At 38.2% G+C, this 18011-nt stretch overlaps 1 protein-coding gene across 1 annotated transcript in view; it reads right to left on the bottom strand.

The window, feature by feature from the left end:
- Nucleotides 1-352: 352 nt before the first annotated feature.
- The window catches only part of LOC120778892, a 38013-nt gene continuing 20354 nt past the window's right edge, over nucleotides 353-18011 (bottom strand). Inside the window, exon 4 of the mRNA XM_040110940.1 lies at nucleotides 353-766. Within this exon, the coding sequence (XP_039966874.1) occupies nucleotides 584-766 (183 nt within the window). The 3' untranslated portion in view covers nucleotides 353-583. The remainder of the gene's footprint in view (nucleotides 767-18011) is intronic.

The following is an 18011-nucleotide window of genomic DNA, read 5'->3' as shown; positions in this document are numbered from 1 at the left end:
ACAACAATAACAGTAGTTTACACGGTAGAACGAAAAACCTGTTTGAAATGTTAGCAACTGTAAGCACGCTGGAATCCCGAAAATTATAGGTATTTTTTTTATTGAGCTTTACACTGAAATTGAAATTTAACTGAATGAAACAATTGTCTGAATGTTTTGACGGAATACGAATGTCTTTTCGTTTCAGTTTTTGAGTAAGCACTGAGCAAAAAATTCCTTTTTGGTAATCACTAAATTACTGCTGACGCTATACACAGCCGACATTTAGGTTTAAAAATTACAAAATTTAGCCTACATTTAGGCGTTATAGCTTAATATGAAACGAAATTATGTTATGATCATTATTTTAAAGTCGATAAAGTTTTATTATACAATTTTATGATAAAAGTAGTAGCAATATATAAGCAAGGCGTTGCCAGACCGCTTTGTTTTACAATGCAAAGAGTTTTTAATATACATTTTAATTTAACAATTTTCTTTTGCATTATTTATATTATTTGTGAATTTTTCAAGTCATTTTCCATACATTTTCCATTTCTCCTCCAGGTTCCATAGATCCTTCATTGGCTCCTTAAAGGGTTCCTCAGAAAGGGCAGCAGATCGCACCTAAATTTGGTGCGTCATAACAAATACCATCCTCGGTGCACAATAGAAACCCTCCAGAGCGAGTATTTAAAAGTGAGTATAAGTTATCCTCAGTCACCTCGAGAGTATCGCGCAGCCAATAGAATACATCTTCGCCGAATTCCGGATAGGTGGGAATGTTCTACGAATAAAAATAAAATTCTTTATTCAGAAGAAATTTTTTTAAATAAAGCTAAAGCTAAAACAATGAATTGGAAAGCCGTTGATGATTATAAAATTTTGCTGAGCCGACAAATAACAACTATATATTTGATTCACGTACACATACACTTTAGCACAGTCATGAAAAATTTTTGATGTTTTTGTCGCCAAATTACAAAGTAAGAAACTAACTTAAATTTTGCAGACATAATAAGACAACAAAAGCATTTCTTAATTTAATCATACATACATATGTGTTATAAATATACTCAAATGGTATATGAAGAACAGAGAAATCTAATATGCATATAAAAAGTGTGTAGAATTGAAGTTAGAAAATCAAGTTGCCTAATTTGCATTTGTCACACGCGTCAATGAATAAGTGTTTCTCAGCCAGCTAGATATAGCTCGCTTCTGAAGTTGATTTAATTAAACAAACGTGATAAATCACAGACTTAAATTGCTCTATGAAATGCTGCAGGCGTAGATTAGTTAAGGAATGAGCAAGTGATTAATTCGAAAATGGCGTATAGACATTCTAAGCACCAACCCACCTGCATACCTGTAAATATTCCACATACACGTACATAAATACAAATATATTTTATGTGTGTCTTCCTAGGTTTGGATTATTGAAGTCGTGTTGCTGAAATGCGCATCCATATTACATACTTATATCTACATATACAAATACATCCACCCTTTCACAGGCATCCATTGGCCGGAGAAGGCTTCGCTCACGCATGGTTATGAATATTTATGAGATCATATGTTGTTGGAGGCGACAAGTACAACAAATCAACTGCTAAAGGTAATGCCTACTTATTGGGTGCGGAAGTGGCGCAAATCACGTTAGTTAAACGCATAAATCGTCTACGCACCATCTACTCGAACCCTATAGTTAATTGCGTTTAGTTACGTATACGGCATGGCGCACCAAAGTTTCAGTGTAATAGATGTTAGGCATGTAGTGCTAATAAATATATGAGTACATGTTTATACGCAATCGTAGTGTCCTTTATTTGCAGTTTCATATTCATTAGAGACACTGCGGCCGAATGTTGTGGAAAGTTATTTTTACTAATTTATTTTCATTGTACAGAGTTTAAATATCTAGATTTTTCCGGTTACATTTCGACTAAATGTGAAGAGCTACATTATGAAAAATTGAGAACATTTTTATTAAAATAAATAAATTTGATAAATGAAATGGAAAAAGGTTGACCATGCCGTCCCCTAGTCCACAAATACTGAATAAAAGGAACTCTTCCTTTAAGGTTTATTGTGTCTGTTTCGAGTATTGTCTCAGCTGTCGGCTAGTATCGGGGCTTATTAACTAGGTATCGAATATGAGGAAATCAGCTTTAATATTCACTTTTTCCAAAACATTCTTCACTAATCCCCGAAGAAGGCTATTTATTTTAGGCGGTTGGCACTTATATAGACAAATATAAATTGTTAAAATTTGAACTAGTAATAGTATCCGGTTCATAAAATAATACTGAACACCTCTTTTTAACGGGGTATTCTAATCTACTATTTTGAAAAATTCGATTTTTTTCATATATTTAAAGTTTAGACCCTTAAGAACATATCCTGAAAAGGATTTTTAAAAATTAAAATTAAAACTATTCTAAGAGCTACAGTTACTTTAGTGACGCAGTACCTAGCCCGGTTCGGCCGTATCGAATTTTTTAAACGCGTTTTTCTCGAAACTACCTTTTTTCCACACGGTACCGGCATTATCTCAAGTTCTATAGAACCGATTTACTTGAAATTTTGTTTGAACCTTCTTTATATAATGATTTATCGTTCTTATAAGCATCGTGTCAAAATTTTGTTTTTAATATTTTAAAAAAATTCAGGAATTTCAAAAAAAAGCGTAAAAAATGATTTTTATTTTCAGGCAGTCGCCATTTTTCAAACAAATTTTTTCGTATTCCCTGAGGTAGGGACTATAACAGCATCCTTACTGATTAAGAATTTCTTTTGATTTTTTTTCAGACCACCAGGAGAGTCAGATGTCAGATGGGCCATTTTTTTTACACTCATCTCTCTATTAATATTGAATCACTTCTTTTATTGACACTTTAAAAATTGTCACCATATATGAGGATGCGCCAGGTTTCAAAGATGAATTTTTTACACCTGGTTCCATCTCCTTATGTTTTATACATATTATATATATTCTATATATGAGGCAATTTGATGTCAGTTTTCATCATTGGTTCTCAATTTTCTCAACTAAATCTTCCGTAATGAGTTACTCAAACATGTCTTCGAATATTATCCGTGCATGTCCCCATTGGTAGCACTTTAAAAAGGTATGGTTTACCGCTTCATCTCTTTAAATATATGCAGAATTTTCTGTTTTCCCTATGGGGTACAGATATTTTCGGAAATACCCCTCGCCGGAGAGCATCTGTATTAAAGAGTAGTCTACCTCGTCGTGTTTACTACTGTGCCAGAGCAAAAAATTGTTATCTATGTTTCAAAATTTTCTAAATGTTAATTTATTCTTCAAAATCTACATCGTCTCCCTCCCCCTTCTTGTTGACAGTTTGTCCGGCCGGAAGGATGTCGGAGTGTACCACACCTCGATAATCGAAGAAAACTGTCATTATAATCTTGATTTTTGAACTACTTTGACGTGGTTTTTTCGGCTTCGGCTCACCTTTGCCCTGCTATTTGGCCGATTGTTCGTCTGTTTCCAAGACTCATCGCCTGTAATAATACATTTCAAGATATGCTGTTAGTCAGAAAGCATAGTGATTTTACAACCAATCGTGCTCTCACTTTTATTAGGCCCAAATAATCTTTCAAAATGGTTTTCACTGGTCCTTCCGATATTCCGACGATACCAGCGAGATCTCTGACTTTTAACCGTCGATTTTTAAGCACAAATTCACGTGTTGATCACCACTTGATGTTGATGGCCGTCCTGGACGTGGTTTCTTGTCAACGCGTTCTCGATCCTCTTTTAATGACTTACCCTTTATATAATTCAAAATAATGATTATTTTAATATGACATTTGGCATAGATGTCACTGAAAGTCATACAGAAATAGAAACAATATTTCGACTAATGAGTTCTCGTACAAAATTGAAATTAAAAAGCCTTAGTATTGTCTTTTGGTCAAATATAAATTTCGTCCTCTTCCATAATCCTTTGCAATTAGATCTATTGGAATGAAGACATTTATCTCTAGGACTGCTGATTCGGAAAAAAACGATACGCCAAGGCGACTCTCAGAGCTGCTTTTCTTAGTGCTTTAGCGTGTAATTTCCGTTTATGTTTCTTGTTTAATGAGTCGATCCACATTCGCTGCCATATAACATTACTGAATGTGGTGTGTCCATAAACAGTTTTCTTCTATTTGCAAGCAGTACGTTATTTTCCATAAGTCTTGATAGCGACATGGTTATATTCGCTGACACTTTAGCAGCATGCCCACTACGTTCATTTGTTATCCATTCTTACACCGAGATATTTTAGGGTTTTCGTTCTTTTGAACTGAATATGTAATTTGTTTCCAAAAAAAATATCTCGATATATTTCATACGATTTATGTGAGCCTTTGAATTAATTCTTCCGAAATTAATAGGTCACCACATGCTTTGAATATAATTGATTTTCCTGTGAACCTAAATCCATAAAATGTACAGTAAGTCAAAACAAACAACACTCATCTCCGTGTCCTTAATATTTATTCGCTGTGCACGTGTTCTTAAGTGTTGTCACTGAGAACAAAAGTGAAGAATAACAAATCATTAATACAAAATTCGCGCTCATTTAACAGTCAAAGGCGCACAAACAAACGAGGCAGGTAAGTGGCTGCTGAACGGTAGCTGGGGATTGCAGAGAATTAAATTCAATTAAGAGTAACTATGAGATGAGCACTGCCGCACAAAGGCAGCGAAGCAGCGCAGACAGGAAAGCGAAGAGGATGTAAACGAGGCAGACGTTGCCATGCCACACACACAAACATACCCATACTCACACACAGGCACAGTTGCATAGGTAGCGAGGAGCGCTGAATAATTTCTCAATTTAATGGCAACCTGCTATGCGACGCTTGACGGCAAGCAATAAAACAGTAAGCCTTGCTAAAGCAGAGAGTGGTCGCGTAGGAAGAAGGAGGCAGTGTGCGGGATGGCTGAAGCTTGCATTTTCGCCTTCAAATGTACGACGAAGCGGAGGCAGCACTGAAGCTGGCGTATCATTAACTACGGAAGCGCGATGACAATAGTAACAATAACAACAGCATCAAAATCACAGGGCCATACTTACACACATATATGTGTGTACGTGTTGCGTGTGCATGTAGATATCGAGCGGAAGCGGAATTTCTCAATGTCTGCGTAATTTGATACATTTCCGGCGCTGTAGCAATGGAGAAGCTGCCGATGACGTCGAGATGACAATAATGACGGTGAGCAAAATGAAAAGATATCAAGTGCCGAAATGAGCTTTTGCGGCGCGGTGAAGGGCCTTCCGCAACTACCGAAGGCGCCAATGTGCTGCAGCATGAAGCCATCACCAGGAGGATGATGATGTTGCCACAAATGAAGCAGATACGCAGAGAATGTGGAGTAACTGCTGATGCCATGAAAAACACGAAAACGCCGATGTCACCGAGTGCTGGTGCCGCAGGAATGCTGGAATTCAAGAAAGCAACTGCTGACACATTGCGCGCGCGAACTCATCAAAGTGTGAATATACACATCTATAGTATATCTAGTTATAAGTATGTGTGCGTGGATGCATGATTGCTCGAGCAGCAAATGATTGCCGGTAAATGGTTTGCCTAGACACGGCGGGTACTGGGGCAGCACCACTCAAGTGGCCCGGTGTGTAAGTGTGTAAAGCGTCGCAAACAACTCACGGCAAATAACTCAAGTAGTAAGTAAAGCTGATTATATGAAATTCTTAAATGAACAGGTTGCGAGTAATACCTCGGTAGCTATGTAGGTACATATATATGTAAGTACGCTGTGGTCTCTTTAACTGCTTGACGACGCTGAGTTGACATTTAATTTCAACGCTTGTCCATTTGCGAAAGCTTAACGACGACGGCAAGTGCACAAAGGTCATCAGCAAGGCAAGCATTACAATGAAACTCGCAATCATACATACATACCTACACACATACGTACATATCTGAAGAGCAGGAGGTCATGCTGATTATAATGACAATTTACCGACACGACTTCATTCATAAAGTTAACAGTTCAATATAACTGGAGTGTAATGTAATGAGCGAAAACGATATGTGTTGCAAGTAAATTTGATGGCGCTCTTGGGAAATAGCTCACGACTGTTCAATCTCGATCATGAAATGTGTCGCACAACAAATCGCTTGCCTTCCTTCAGTTTATTTATACATACATATATATATCTTTAATGTTATAACAGACATATGTATGTGCATGGAGCATATACTACGAGTGTCACTGATGGCGTTCAATCAAAATGCGGAAATTATTCGCTACAGTTAATCGTGACACGTAGCCACTCAGCTGAACTCATTTCGAATGCGGAAATTAGCCGACGACATTTGAGCTTGTCATACACATACATACATACATATATACACATAGGTATTTAAAATATTTTTTTTTTTTATAATACGAGTATTAGAGTAATCCGTACTTGTAGAATTAATCCACTTTTTGCAACAAAATCTCATTAACATGTGCACCGACCTCCAGAGTTTGGCCGTAAATTCGTGGAAAGCTGATACACAGTTCAAAGTTTTTTAAAAATCAAGAAAGCATCAAAAAAACATCTGTCGATTGCTACGAATCATACGTACGCAGTGAACTTCAGGCAAGCTATGAACATTTTCACTGACTCGTTCCCCATGAATGACGTCCTTGGAGGCAAACCACCACCGGTAGCAGAAGAAGAGCTCGAGTTGCCTCTAGAGTGACTCTTGTACCACTTCATTCTTCATTCTCTACAAGAAAAAACTTCTACCTATTCAGAATCCACCCGACATACAGAATTTATGTCCTGGGTACAACGAGTGACCGAGTATGTGTGTTTCGTCATCTAAAATGCAAAAACCGAATCATTAAAAAAATCAAAAATCGCTGTCAGATATAATAACCAATATATAACCACTTTATAATCAAAACTCTAATTTTGTTTAAATTTGAGTGGTTTCTATTTTATTGTTTTTCCTTAGCCCGTAAGCTTAAGAAAAGTGATGTAACGTTATTTTGCATTTTGACTTTCTTATTTTAACTTTCTCTAATTTTGGTCCCTGTTAAATGATGGGTTGCGGAATCTGAAGAACAATCCTGAAAATCTGCGGCTTTTTCGGAACATATAGTGAAAATAAATGTCAGCAGAGGAGAGAACGGCATTGTTCAGGGCTATCTCTAGTCCAAACCACACCTAGAAGTCTTCTTAAAAAGTTAGTTTGAAATTGGTCAAGTGGCTTAAGAGGTCCAATATTCGACATAAAATAAGAGGGTGCTCTTTTCTTCAATATTACTCGTAATAGTATAGTAATGTAGTACTTCAATGACGAATCTTCACCCTAACTTACTTATCGCTCTTTCTATCATAGAATTCAAATACAAAGCCCTTTCGTCACATCGGGCTTGGAGACTTTTACAATATTTGGGATTAACAGTATTAACGACGACCCTCGTTCAAGTAAGATTTATTATTTTATACAAAGGACTCTCTATTCACTTGATATATTCCACTTGGCTTCTGTTTACCTAATGTATAAGCAAGCATAACTTTTCTCTTCATCAAGTTGCACAGTTTTTGCTCATAAACACAACGTTACCGGGAATCATTTTGGCCAAAGAAATTTTTTTGTTATTTTTGTACATTTTTTTAGCCATTATTGCCAACGATAAACACTTTATTGCATTTTAATTAAGTTCATTTCTGCTTGAGTGTGAAATTTACGTGCAAAGTGGAGAAATTTATGAGAACGTGAGCACACATACACAAACACTTACATTGTTGTGCCGCAAATTTGCTTGCGTGTTTGCAAAAGCTCAAGTACAGAGGTACATAGCTTTCAAAATATTTAAGTATGTTAATGGAAGCTTGCATTATGGTTTTCCAACTGATAACGTCCAATTTGCTTTTTTTAAAGTCTGACACTTTTTAAGTGTTAATTAGATCGCTGTTATCATTTCATTCTGCTAAAGGTACATTTAAAAGCAGCACATGGGCAAATAAGCAATTAATTTATCAAGAGAGAATTCTTTAATAATTTCATTAAATGTCACAAAAACTTAAACACTGCAAGAAATATTTTTCAAGAAATATGGGTAATTCCGAGAAATAAAAAAAATATGGAACCTACATTTCGACATTTGCCATCGATTTTAATTTAGTTTGTATTTGAAACGTTTAATATTTTTAAGAGATTTGTTTTTGATAGTTGGTAACTGTGTAACAGAATTTTCCAAATTGAAGACATTCCAAAAAAAAATTTTGAAAATTTCTTCCACTTTAAATTTGTATTTCATCGAATCACCAATATAAATTGGCTTTCTTGTGAATTTCAAAGAATCGATTTTTTGATTTGCATATATATGTATATATATACAATTTGGGAATATTATACGAAGTTAAAAGCAAGCTTCAAATGTATTAGCAGACAACTGCAACCAAGCAGCAATCAAGGCACGTATCGCATATCGGCCAGGAGCGTCTTGGAAATCAGGGCATGAAGGGAGAGTGTCGCTAGAAGTAAGTGATTTCACTTCCTCTGGGTCACCAAAGATTCGATAGCAACAAGATGGTGGATGAGATTGCCAAAAATGGTCATCGGACAACATGACCGACATAGCTAAGCCCAGGCGCTGTCTTTACTGGAACAGGTGTCGATAGTGAGGCCGCAGAACCTATTGAAATTCAATCTTGAAGGTTGACTACTTCTTATGAACTACGTAACGGCACTCCATTTGGCATCGCTAAGGACGAAAACTGATCTCTGCGTGGCTAAGGAGCCTCTATTTTTGAGTGTATATTTTTTTCCAAAAGAATTTTTTTCTTAGAAGCCACCATTTTAGCAAAACTTAAAATTTATTCAGTGCATTTTGATCCAGGCACACCTACAGTAACAACAAAACTGTTTCGTTTTTAGTTTTGAGAAAAAATTACGGAGCAAAATCTATATTTTTTCAGAGGTTCTACTGGAATGTACCTTACATTCTGTAAGCGTACATTATACTTGTATATTAATTTTCTTATATTTTTTATGTAATATTTTTTTCTGTTTCCTACTTGTCTACCAAACTCACCAATTTTATTTGTTTCATTTCATGCCAACTTTATTCGAATAATTTCCAAGCAATCACATGCAATCAAACAATTAAACAAGCAGCAATAATAACAAAAAGGCAGCGTACTTTATCAAATATTATTGACACAGTCAACAAAGCAGCAAAAGAGAACTCATAAAAACTCTTTTCAAATAATTCCTACACACAGACACACACCCCCACCTATAGTACGAAGCACATTTATGCATTTTTATTTTCCTCCACCAGCTCCCGGCTGCATTTTTGCAGTCATGAAATAACCAACAACTACTCACTTCCGCTTGTCAATCAAGTAACTTCTCTATTTGCGATTTTATGCCATTTGCCAACTTTCAAATTAGACTTTCGCTCTGTTTTGTTTGACATTTCTGGCATTTCATTTCGTTTTTTCTCTCGCTTTTTCGTTGTGTGCCGCTGCTGCATAAAAGTTTCAATTAAGTTGAGTCATTTTCATAATTAGTTGGTAAACTGCGCTTCGGCACAAAGGTCATTTGGCACGGCGGCGTGCAGCCGGGCTTTGTTCTGCTTCCTCTTCCCCGACTCTTTTATGGACTGGCTTGAGTGGCAAGTGACCAACGGTGCTATGTGACATGTCTGCTGCAATTGCAGGTCGGCCAAAGTCGCCGGATATATACAAGTATGTATGTATGTATGCGAGTATTTGCCTATTAGATATATGAATGTGCGAATAGTTTTTTACCTTTTCGAGAGCAAAATTCGTTAATATTTTAATTACGACTGCGAAAGTAAACGCTCAGGACAATTTTGTGTGCAAACTTTAGCTTGGAGTACCCTCGAAAAGTATATTCGAGTGTTAGACAACAATTTTGGTGAATAAAGCAGCAAATGCTTACTGCGTTTTGATTTGAAAATCTCTTAAAAATGCATTTAAAAAAAATATAAGTAGAAAAAAAATATTTTTGAAGAGATTTTAATTTTTTTTCAAGCTTAAGTGATGATTTTTGCTCTAGCACTAGCGAATAATCAAAACTAGTTTACTGGCATAAGGCTGAGTGCATTGTGGTGAGAGGAGTAGGAATGTAATAAAAGTGGGGAGTTTAAGTAAAGCAATTGTGGGTATTTAAGGGGTGTTATTGGCTCACGAATAAGGAATATAAAAATCATCCGCATCCGGTAATATAGTCACTTAGAGCTTCTGTTGAGTACATGCTCAGATAAATTTCAATTCGAATAATGAACACAAAATAAAAGTTTAAATGTAAGTTTTATGCTCTTACACTCTAAGCAAATATAAGCCATCGTCTTCATATTTACATTTTGTTTAAATTAAAATAAGGACACCCCTAGTAGACCAATTAAGCTTAGCTTTGAATTTACGAAAATGAAAACAATAAAAATAATACAAGAACAAGCAAGGAAGGGCTAAGTTCGGGTGTCACCGAACATTTTATACTCTCGCACGATAAAGTGATAATCGAGATTTCATTATCAGTCATTTACATATTTTTCAAATACCGTATTTGTGTAAAGTTTTAAGCCGCTATCATCATTGGTTCCTAATGTATATAGTATTATACAGAGAAGGCATCAGATGGAATTCAAAATAGCTGAAATTTCTCAAGCGTTTTTGAGAATACAATTTTTTTTTGGGATGCGTGTTTGTCTAATTATTTTAAATATCTCACTTCTCAGAAATAAAACCGATTGCCTGTACGGACACTTGACTTGCGGAAAATTGCGACGGCGAAATAGCGAAAAAAAAGGAAACGCGTGCGATCTCGATTGCGGTCAAATAACAATTCATTTCTTTATTTCAGCAACTAGATGACTTAGCCTAAATCTTAAAGCTAACGGGAAAAAACAGTTGGAATGTTAGTATGTATGTATGTACAAAAAGGAGGTAAGTATAATTCATTTCGTTAACTTAAAGTAATAGATTAAGGTAAGTATATTTAATATTATTAGGGTAAGTACAATGAAAGTATAATTCGAATATAACATGCATTTCAAAAAAAGTAATTAATTCTAATTTCATATTTTATTTTCATTTTAAATTGAACATATATTCGTATAAGTCGCTTGACGCAACACCGGCCACCTTGACAGGATCAGGATCGTTCAACATCCATGGGCAGTAGTGCAAGTTTATGAATTGGGCGCTTAATGGTGCCCGCCTTGGTTGCCACGTCTGCCACTCGTACCTTACCGTCTTGGCCTTCGACGGTTGCGCCGACGCGGCCGATTACCCACTGCTGCGGCGGCACGTTGTCTTCGTGAACGAGGACGAGATCGCCTGGCTGCAGGTTGCGTTTGGGGTGGAGCCATTTGTTGCGCTCCTGAAGGCTCGTTAGATATATTTTGGACCACTGTTGCCAAAACTGTTGCTTGAGACAGCAAACAAGTTGCCATCTCTCGCAGCAACGAATTGGGTCCGTTGGTACTTGTGCTGGGGGCAGTGCTCGCAGGGGACAACCGATTAAAAGGTGTGCTGGAGTTAGTGCTTCTCCGTCGTTGGGGTCCTGGCTCAACGGTGTTAGGGGACGCGAGTTCAAAATGGCCTCCACTTCGGCCAGTAGCGTTGAGAGCTCTTCCGTCGTTAGCAGGGCGTTGCCGAGTGCGCGAACGATTAGATGCTTGGCGGACTTCACGGCCGCCTCCCATAATCCGCCGAAGTGCGGCGCCAGCGGTGGTATAAAGCCGAAGCTGAATCCTTCTTCGGCTGCGAACCCCATTAGTTCTGGCGCTTGCGCTAGGAACGCCTCCTTCAGCTCGCGCAGCTTGCGGTCGGCGCCGACAAAGTTGGTCGCGTTGTCGCTGAATATTTTCTGTGGCATCCCTCGGCGACCAATGAACCTTTTGAGGGCGAAAATAAAAGAATTAGTAGATAGGTCCGAGACGAGTTCCAAATGTACTGCTTTTGAAGTGAAGCAAACGAAAACTGCTATATAAGTCTTTACGGGTGGTCGACCACGTATTTTTAACGTTGTATATATGGGACCACAAAAATCTACGCCACATATCAGAAAGGGTCGTAACGCTCGAAGTCGTTCAACTGGCAAATTTCCCATTATTTGGGTTTGCAACTTCGGCTTGTAATGAAAACAGTGTGTACAATTTCTTACGGTTCTACTGCAAGCTTCTCTGGCATTAATTAGCCATATGCGTTCTCGAAGAAGGGCAACCAGCGCTTTTGCCCCAGCGTGGTGATTTCGAAAGTGCAGGAACCGTAAGTAAGTGATAACGAAATGCGAATTTTTATTCAGTAATAATGGGAATTTGGCATCGTATCGGAGAGGTGCATTTAATAGGCGACCTCCTACTCGGATTAATTTAAAAGAAAGCGACGTATCCGAGTACTCATGCAAGAACGTGTTTAGTTTTTGCAAGTTGGCGGGTAGCGTCATGCCTTTAGTTAGTTTTTGGATTTCGCTCGCAAACTCAGAATGTTGAATCACCTGGACAATTTTCAAAAAACTGAAGTTTAATTCGTCTGCCGTCAGAGCTCTTCCCACAGTAGGCGTTTTTGGTCGTCTGATCCATCATAATAAATATGCGACCACACGAAACAACTTTTGATGAGAAGAGAATTTTTCAATCAGCTCCATTATAGTGTTATCGTTCACATTTGCAGACAATGCGAAAGCGTTTTTCTTCTTCTCTAAGGCTTCGTTTTCTGGGGAGAGCTGGAAGTGAGCGTTAATTGGCCATAAAGCGGGGTCTTCTAGGAGGAACTGTGGACCGCCAAACCATATCGAATTATTCAATTCGTCCACGTTACAACCCCGAGACACTTGATCCGCAGGATTTTGTTTCGTTGGCACATGTCGCCAATGTACTTTGTCAGTCAATTCTTGGATTTCGGACACTCTATTTGCGACAAAGGTTTGTAATGAAGATGGATGTGTTTTTACCCAGTGCAATACAATTTCAGAGTCTGTCCAAAATGTAATTTTCTCAAATCGTCGACTCAACATTGGTGCAACTCGTGACCATAATTTGGCAAGAAGATGTGCTGCCGAGAGCTCAAGACGCGGAAGAGACTTGGTCTTCAGCGGAGCCACTCTAGGCTTTGCAGTAAGCAGCATACATTTGACACCACTAGCAGATTGGCTTCGTATGTATATGCAGCATCCATACGCTCTTATTGAAGCGTCGGAGAAGCCATGGATTTGGCATATAGCAGTCGACTCTAGGTTAACATACCGATGAATGCTAATTGACGAGAGCTGCAGTAGGTTGGCTTTGAAATTCTGCCAGCTAGTGACGAGTCGAATCCAAAGCTCTTGCAATAAGATTTTTGCTTTGGTAACTAGTGGGGCTAATAATCCAAGAGGATCGAAAAGGCGAGCAGAGATTGACAATATGTTCCGTTTAGTGGCTCGCAGATCATTAAAGTTGGCATCCAAAACAAATCGAAACAAATCCTCTTTCGGCAACCAATGGATTCCTAGTGTTTTAGTTGAATTTTTGTCATTGAAGCTTAATGACTTTTCAGTGCAATCACTGTCGAAAAATTTAGAGTGGTTCGAAAACTACTTCGTTAAGGTGAATCCTGCCGAGTTTAATATTTTAATTACTTCACTTCTTATAAGATCTAGACACTCAAAATTTTCAGATCCTGTTAATAAGTCATCAACATAAAAGTCTCTTTTAATGGCCAATGAACCGAGTGGGTATTTAGTTGTATTAGCATCGCTGAGCATTTGTAAACACCGTGTTGCGAGAAATGGTGCAGGCGCAGTGCCATAAGTAACGGTGTTAAGTCGAAAAATTTGAATATGCTCTGAGAGGATGCTTTCTCCACACAATAAGCTGACAATTTCTGTCTTTTTCGTGCACCATTATTTGGCGGTACATTTTAGTAATGTCTGCCGTTAAAGCGTACTTGTGTAGACGAAAGCGAAGAAGAGTTGAGTACAATTCTTTTTGGATGGTTGGGCCTACCATCAAAAGTTCATTTAATGAAATTTGAGATGAAGTACGACTCGAAGCGTCAAAAACAACACGTAATTTGGTTGTTGTGCTTTCGGGTCTTAAAACGCATTGATGCGGAATGAAGTAGTGTAGCTCACTCGGGATCTTATTGTTCGTTGATCTCATGTGACCCAATGCTCTATATTCATTCATAAAGTCCAGATACATTTTGCGAAGTTCTGGATCTTTTAATGTCCTTCTCTCCAGGGCCTGAAATCGCCGAACTGCGGTTTCATATGAGTGACCGAGTAACTTACGGTCAGCTTTAAAGGGCATTCTAACTTGAAGCCGTCCTGAAGGCAATACTTGAGTTGTTTTCACGAAAAATTTTTCACACTCTTTTTGCTCTTGTGTGAATTTGATGCCAGTTTCTGAAGGTAATTCTTCTAAAGCCCAAAACTTTTGGACCACCGAATTAATTGACGTTAAGTCATCTTCAGATTGGCATAATGTGCTAGTTGCAGAAGGAGGAGGACTTAGATTGCTGGCATATTTGCCAGACACAACCCACCCTAAAAGGGTTTTCTGTAGCGTTGGTTGATTAGGACCACTTTTAATTTGGCCAACCGCTAACAAATCGAAAAAGGTTTCTGCACCCAATAATATATCAATCTTTTTTGATTTATGGAATTCTGGATCCGCCAATTTAATATTGTGCGGAATTTTCCAGCCATTAACATTTATGTTATGGTCTGGATGATTAGCCGAAATGCAACGCATTATCCAGAATTCCGCCGAAAACTCGTAATTATTTACCCGCGACTTAACAAACGCGCTTAATTTTGTCCCCACTTTCGTATTGGAATTTCCAATTCCTATTATGTTTAACGTTTTGTGTTGGCGACGAATCCGCAACTTTTGTGCCAAGTCCTCCGTCATAAAGTTGACTTGGGAGCCTGAGTCCAGTAACGCTCTCGCAGGCAGGTATTCACCATAACTGGTCCTCACTTGAATAGCAGCTGTCGCCAACATTACCCGATCCGGCATACTCGCTGTATGCATGGCATGTGTGGTTGATGGTTGCGGATGAGATGCAGCGGGGAAGGAAACCGGGTACAATGTGTGATGCGATCGGTTGCATACACGACATCGATCCGCTCTGCGCTTGGATACAGTATGCCCCTTACGCAAGCAATTTATGCATAAGGGCAACGATTTCACAAACTCGAACCTCTGTTGTACCGGAAGCGCCTTGAAAGTGGGGCAGGCAGTTAAAGGATGTTCCTTTGACTTGCATTTTTGACAAGTTGGCTGCTTTGCCTCTGCAGAAACTAAAGCTGATTTTGTCCTGTCCATGTGTGGCTGTTTCATGTGGCTCATGCTGGTTGTGGCTCCGGATTTCGTCCTCGAACAAGATGCTCCTTCCGCTGCTAACTGCTGAAATCTTCTATTTAAAGTTGCTTCGCAATCCTTCCATAATGGTAAGTGATCGTAGTCAAGTTGCTCTTCCCACTTGGATCGGGTGGCAGAGTCAACCTTTGTCATAACTATATGTATTATAATGGCGTTTGTTATTTGCTTCTCATCGCCCAGAGATAGCAAAGAGTCATAAACAGCAGACACTTCATCAATCATTGATCGCAATGAAGGCGCGGATGGCTTTGGGATGGTTGGCAGCTCAAAAAGTTTAGATATTGTATTGAAAAATATCAAGCACTTATTATCGTAAACTTTTTTGAGACTTGCCAACGCTTTCGGATAATTTTCATCCGACATCTGAAACGCTTTAACTGTCCCCAGAGCCTCTCCAGATAGACAATTTACCAAATGGTTAAATTTTTCTATATCTGGGATATTTGGGTCATTATGAACCAAGCCCTCAAACAAACTCATAAAATTTTTAAATTCTAAATATTCCTCCTTGAATTTCGGCAAATTAATTTTATTGAACCTTGAGCTGTGAGAAGCCACGAAAGATGTTTCGAAAATTGACGTTCTATTTTTGGCTAAAATATTTTTAATTATTGATTTCGTTTCAACAATTATGTCCTCTAACTCCCCTCGGGCCATGTCGTCTTCATCAATCTCTTCAATTTTAGATTGGCATTTCATTAGCTTTTCGCTATGTGAATTTAATATGTCGAGCCGACATTCCAATTCAATTGGATCTAACGACATGGTTTTTTCTAAAAGGCCCGTCTTTATTCGCAAAATACTATTTTTGCCACCGTCCTTTGACGCTTTAATGACTTTAAGTCGATTAACTCCTTACTTGGAGAGGTTGGCGATAGTTGGCTTTGGCTTGCTCATTTTGCGTGTTTAAATTGAATTTCCGAAAAAAAAACTACAAAGGTTGGCAACAGATATATTAAAAATCGATAACGAAAACGAAAAAATATATATATATCGATTCCCAAATATACGAAAGCCAAACCAATAGCAATAGAGGTTGGCAACAAATATATTTGGAATCGGTTACGAAAACGAGAAAGAATAACATCGATTCCCAAGTATACGAAAGCCAAACCGATGAGTTATGCAAAATGAGCACTAGCACAGTCGAAAATTTAACGCGAAAAAATATTGTCCAATAATTAAATTTGCGAAAACCCGAGGTAATATGCGAAAAAACTGACCGAATTAAAATTTTAAAATTATGCGATTTAAAAAAGGTCGTACCTTAATGTAGGCAAATCCGCAATCCCAAAATCCCTTCACATTCACTTCAATATATGTATATAATATGTATATGTATATGTATAATATATAATATATGTAGAAAATGATATATGTATATATATGTATAAATATGCGTGTAATGTGAAAAGGGAGAGCCAAAAACTGAAAGTGTGCGTTTGCAGTTTTATTATTATTGTTTTTTGTTTGCACCACTTTCAATAATTCGCACTCGTTACCTGGTGCGTCGGCTGTTTGCCGGCGCTTACGTCCCTTTGGCACAGGATGCAGCGGCAGCTCATTCCCACGACGACTTAAGCAGCAGCGGATGGACGAGGAATTATAGGAACAGCGGAGCGATGACAGCAGCAGCGACGTGATGGCAACGATGTAGTTATAGCAGCAACGACGGGATAGCAGCAGCGGAACGACGACAGCAGCAGCGACGGGATGACAGCAGCGGAGTTATAACAGCAGCGACGTGATGACAGCAGCGGCGGAATGGCAGCAGCGGATTGACGGCAGCAGCGACGTGATGGCAGCAGCAGATTGTCGGCAGCAGCGACGTGATGGCAGCAACGGAGCTATAAGAGCAGCGGCTTGGCACCAGCAGCAACGGGATGGCAGCAACGGTGATGACGATGGCAGCGGCTTAATACCAGCAGCAACGGGATGGCAGCAACGGGATGGCAGCAACGGTTTCAAGAACAACGGTTTTAGAAAGTGTTTTTTTTTTTTTTTAATTATAACGGTTTCTTCACCATGCGGCACTTTAAACAGTTTTTTTTTTTTTTTTAAACTGTAAAACAATTTTTTTTTTTTTTTAAACTGTAATGCAATTATTATTTTACTTTTTTAGGGCAAAAACGTTTCGAGCTTTTATTTGCGCCCACCACTGTACCGCATGAAAAATTCACCTTGCACTGTTCCACCTTTTCTTCTTAATTTTTCACTGGTTTGGGTATTAGGTGAAATTGTCACACGAACTTTTAGCAACTCACACGATGTATTTATATTACTGTATGTATATATGTATGTGCACGCACTCCACAATAACTCCTTCTTTCTCTATTTTTTTTTTGTTTTTTGCTCTTTTAGGCTGAGGTAAGTTATATGGGTAAGTTGTTATATAGCACTCCACTTTACGTATGTACGAGTATGTATATTTTTGTTACACGTTTTCACTGCACTATCTTTCTATTTCTTTTCCAGATTTCACTGAATTTAGTTCATTACTGTACGAAATAATTTAACATTTTTTTATTGTTCATTGCAACGTTTTGCTTTTTTGTAATTGGTTGTTTTTGGCACTTTCACTAAACCGTGAACACCGAAGATCCGAAAACCGAAAAGGGTACCTTTGGCAATTGGT

Source organism: Bactrocera tryoni, chromosome 5 (assembly GCF_016617805.1).
Source record: "Bactrocera tryoni isolate S06 chromosome 5, CSIRO_BtryS06_freeze2, whole genome shotgun sequence".
NCBI classification, from domain to species: Eukaryota; Metazoa; Arthropoda; class Insecta; order Diptera; family Tephritidae; genus Bactrocera; species Bactrocera tryoni.
This window is presented reverse-complemented; position numbering and strand designations above follow the sequence as displayed.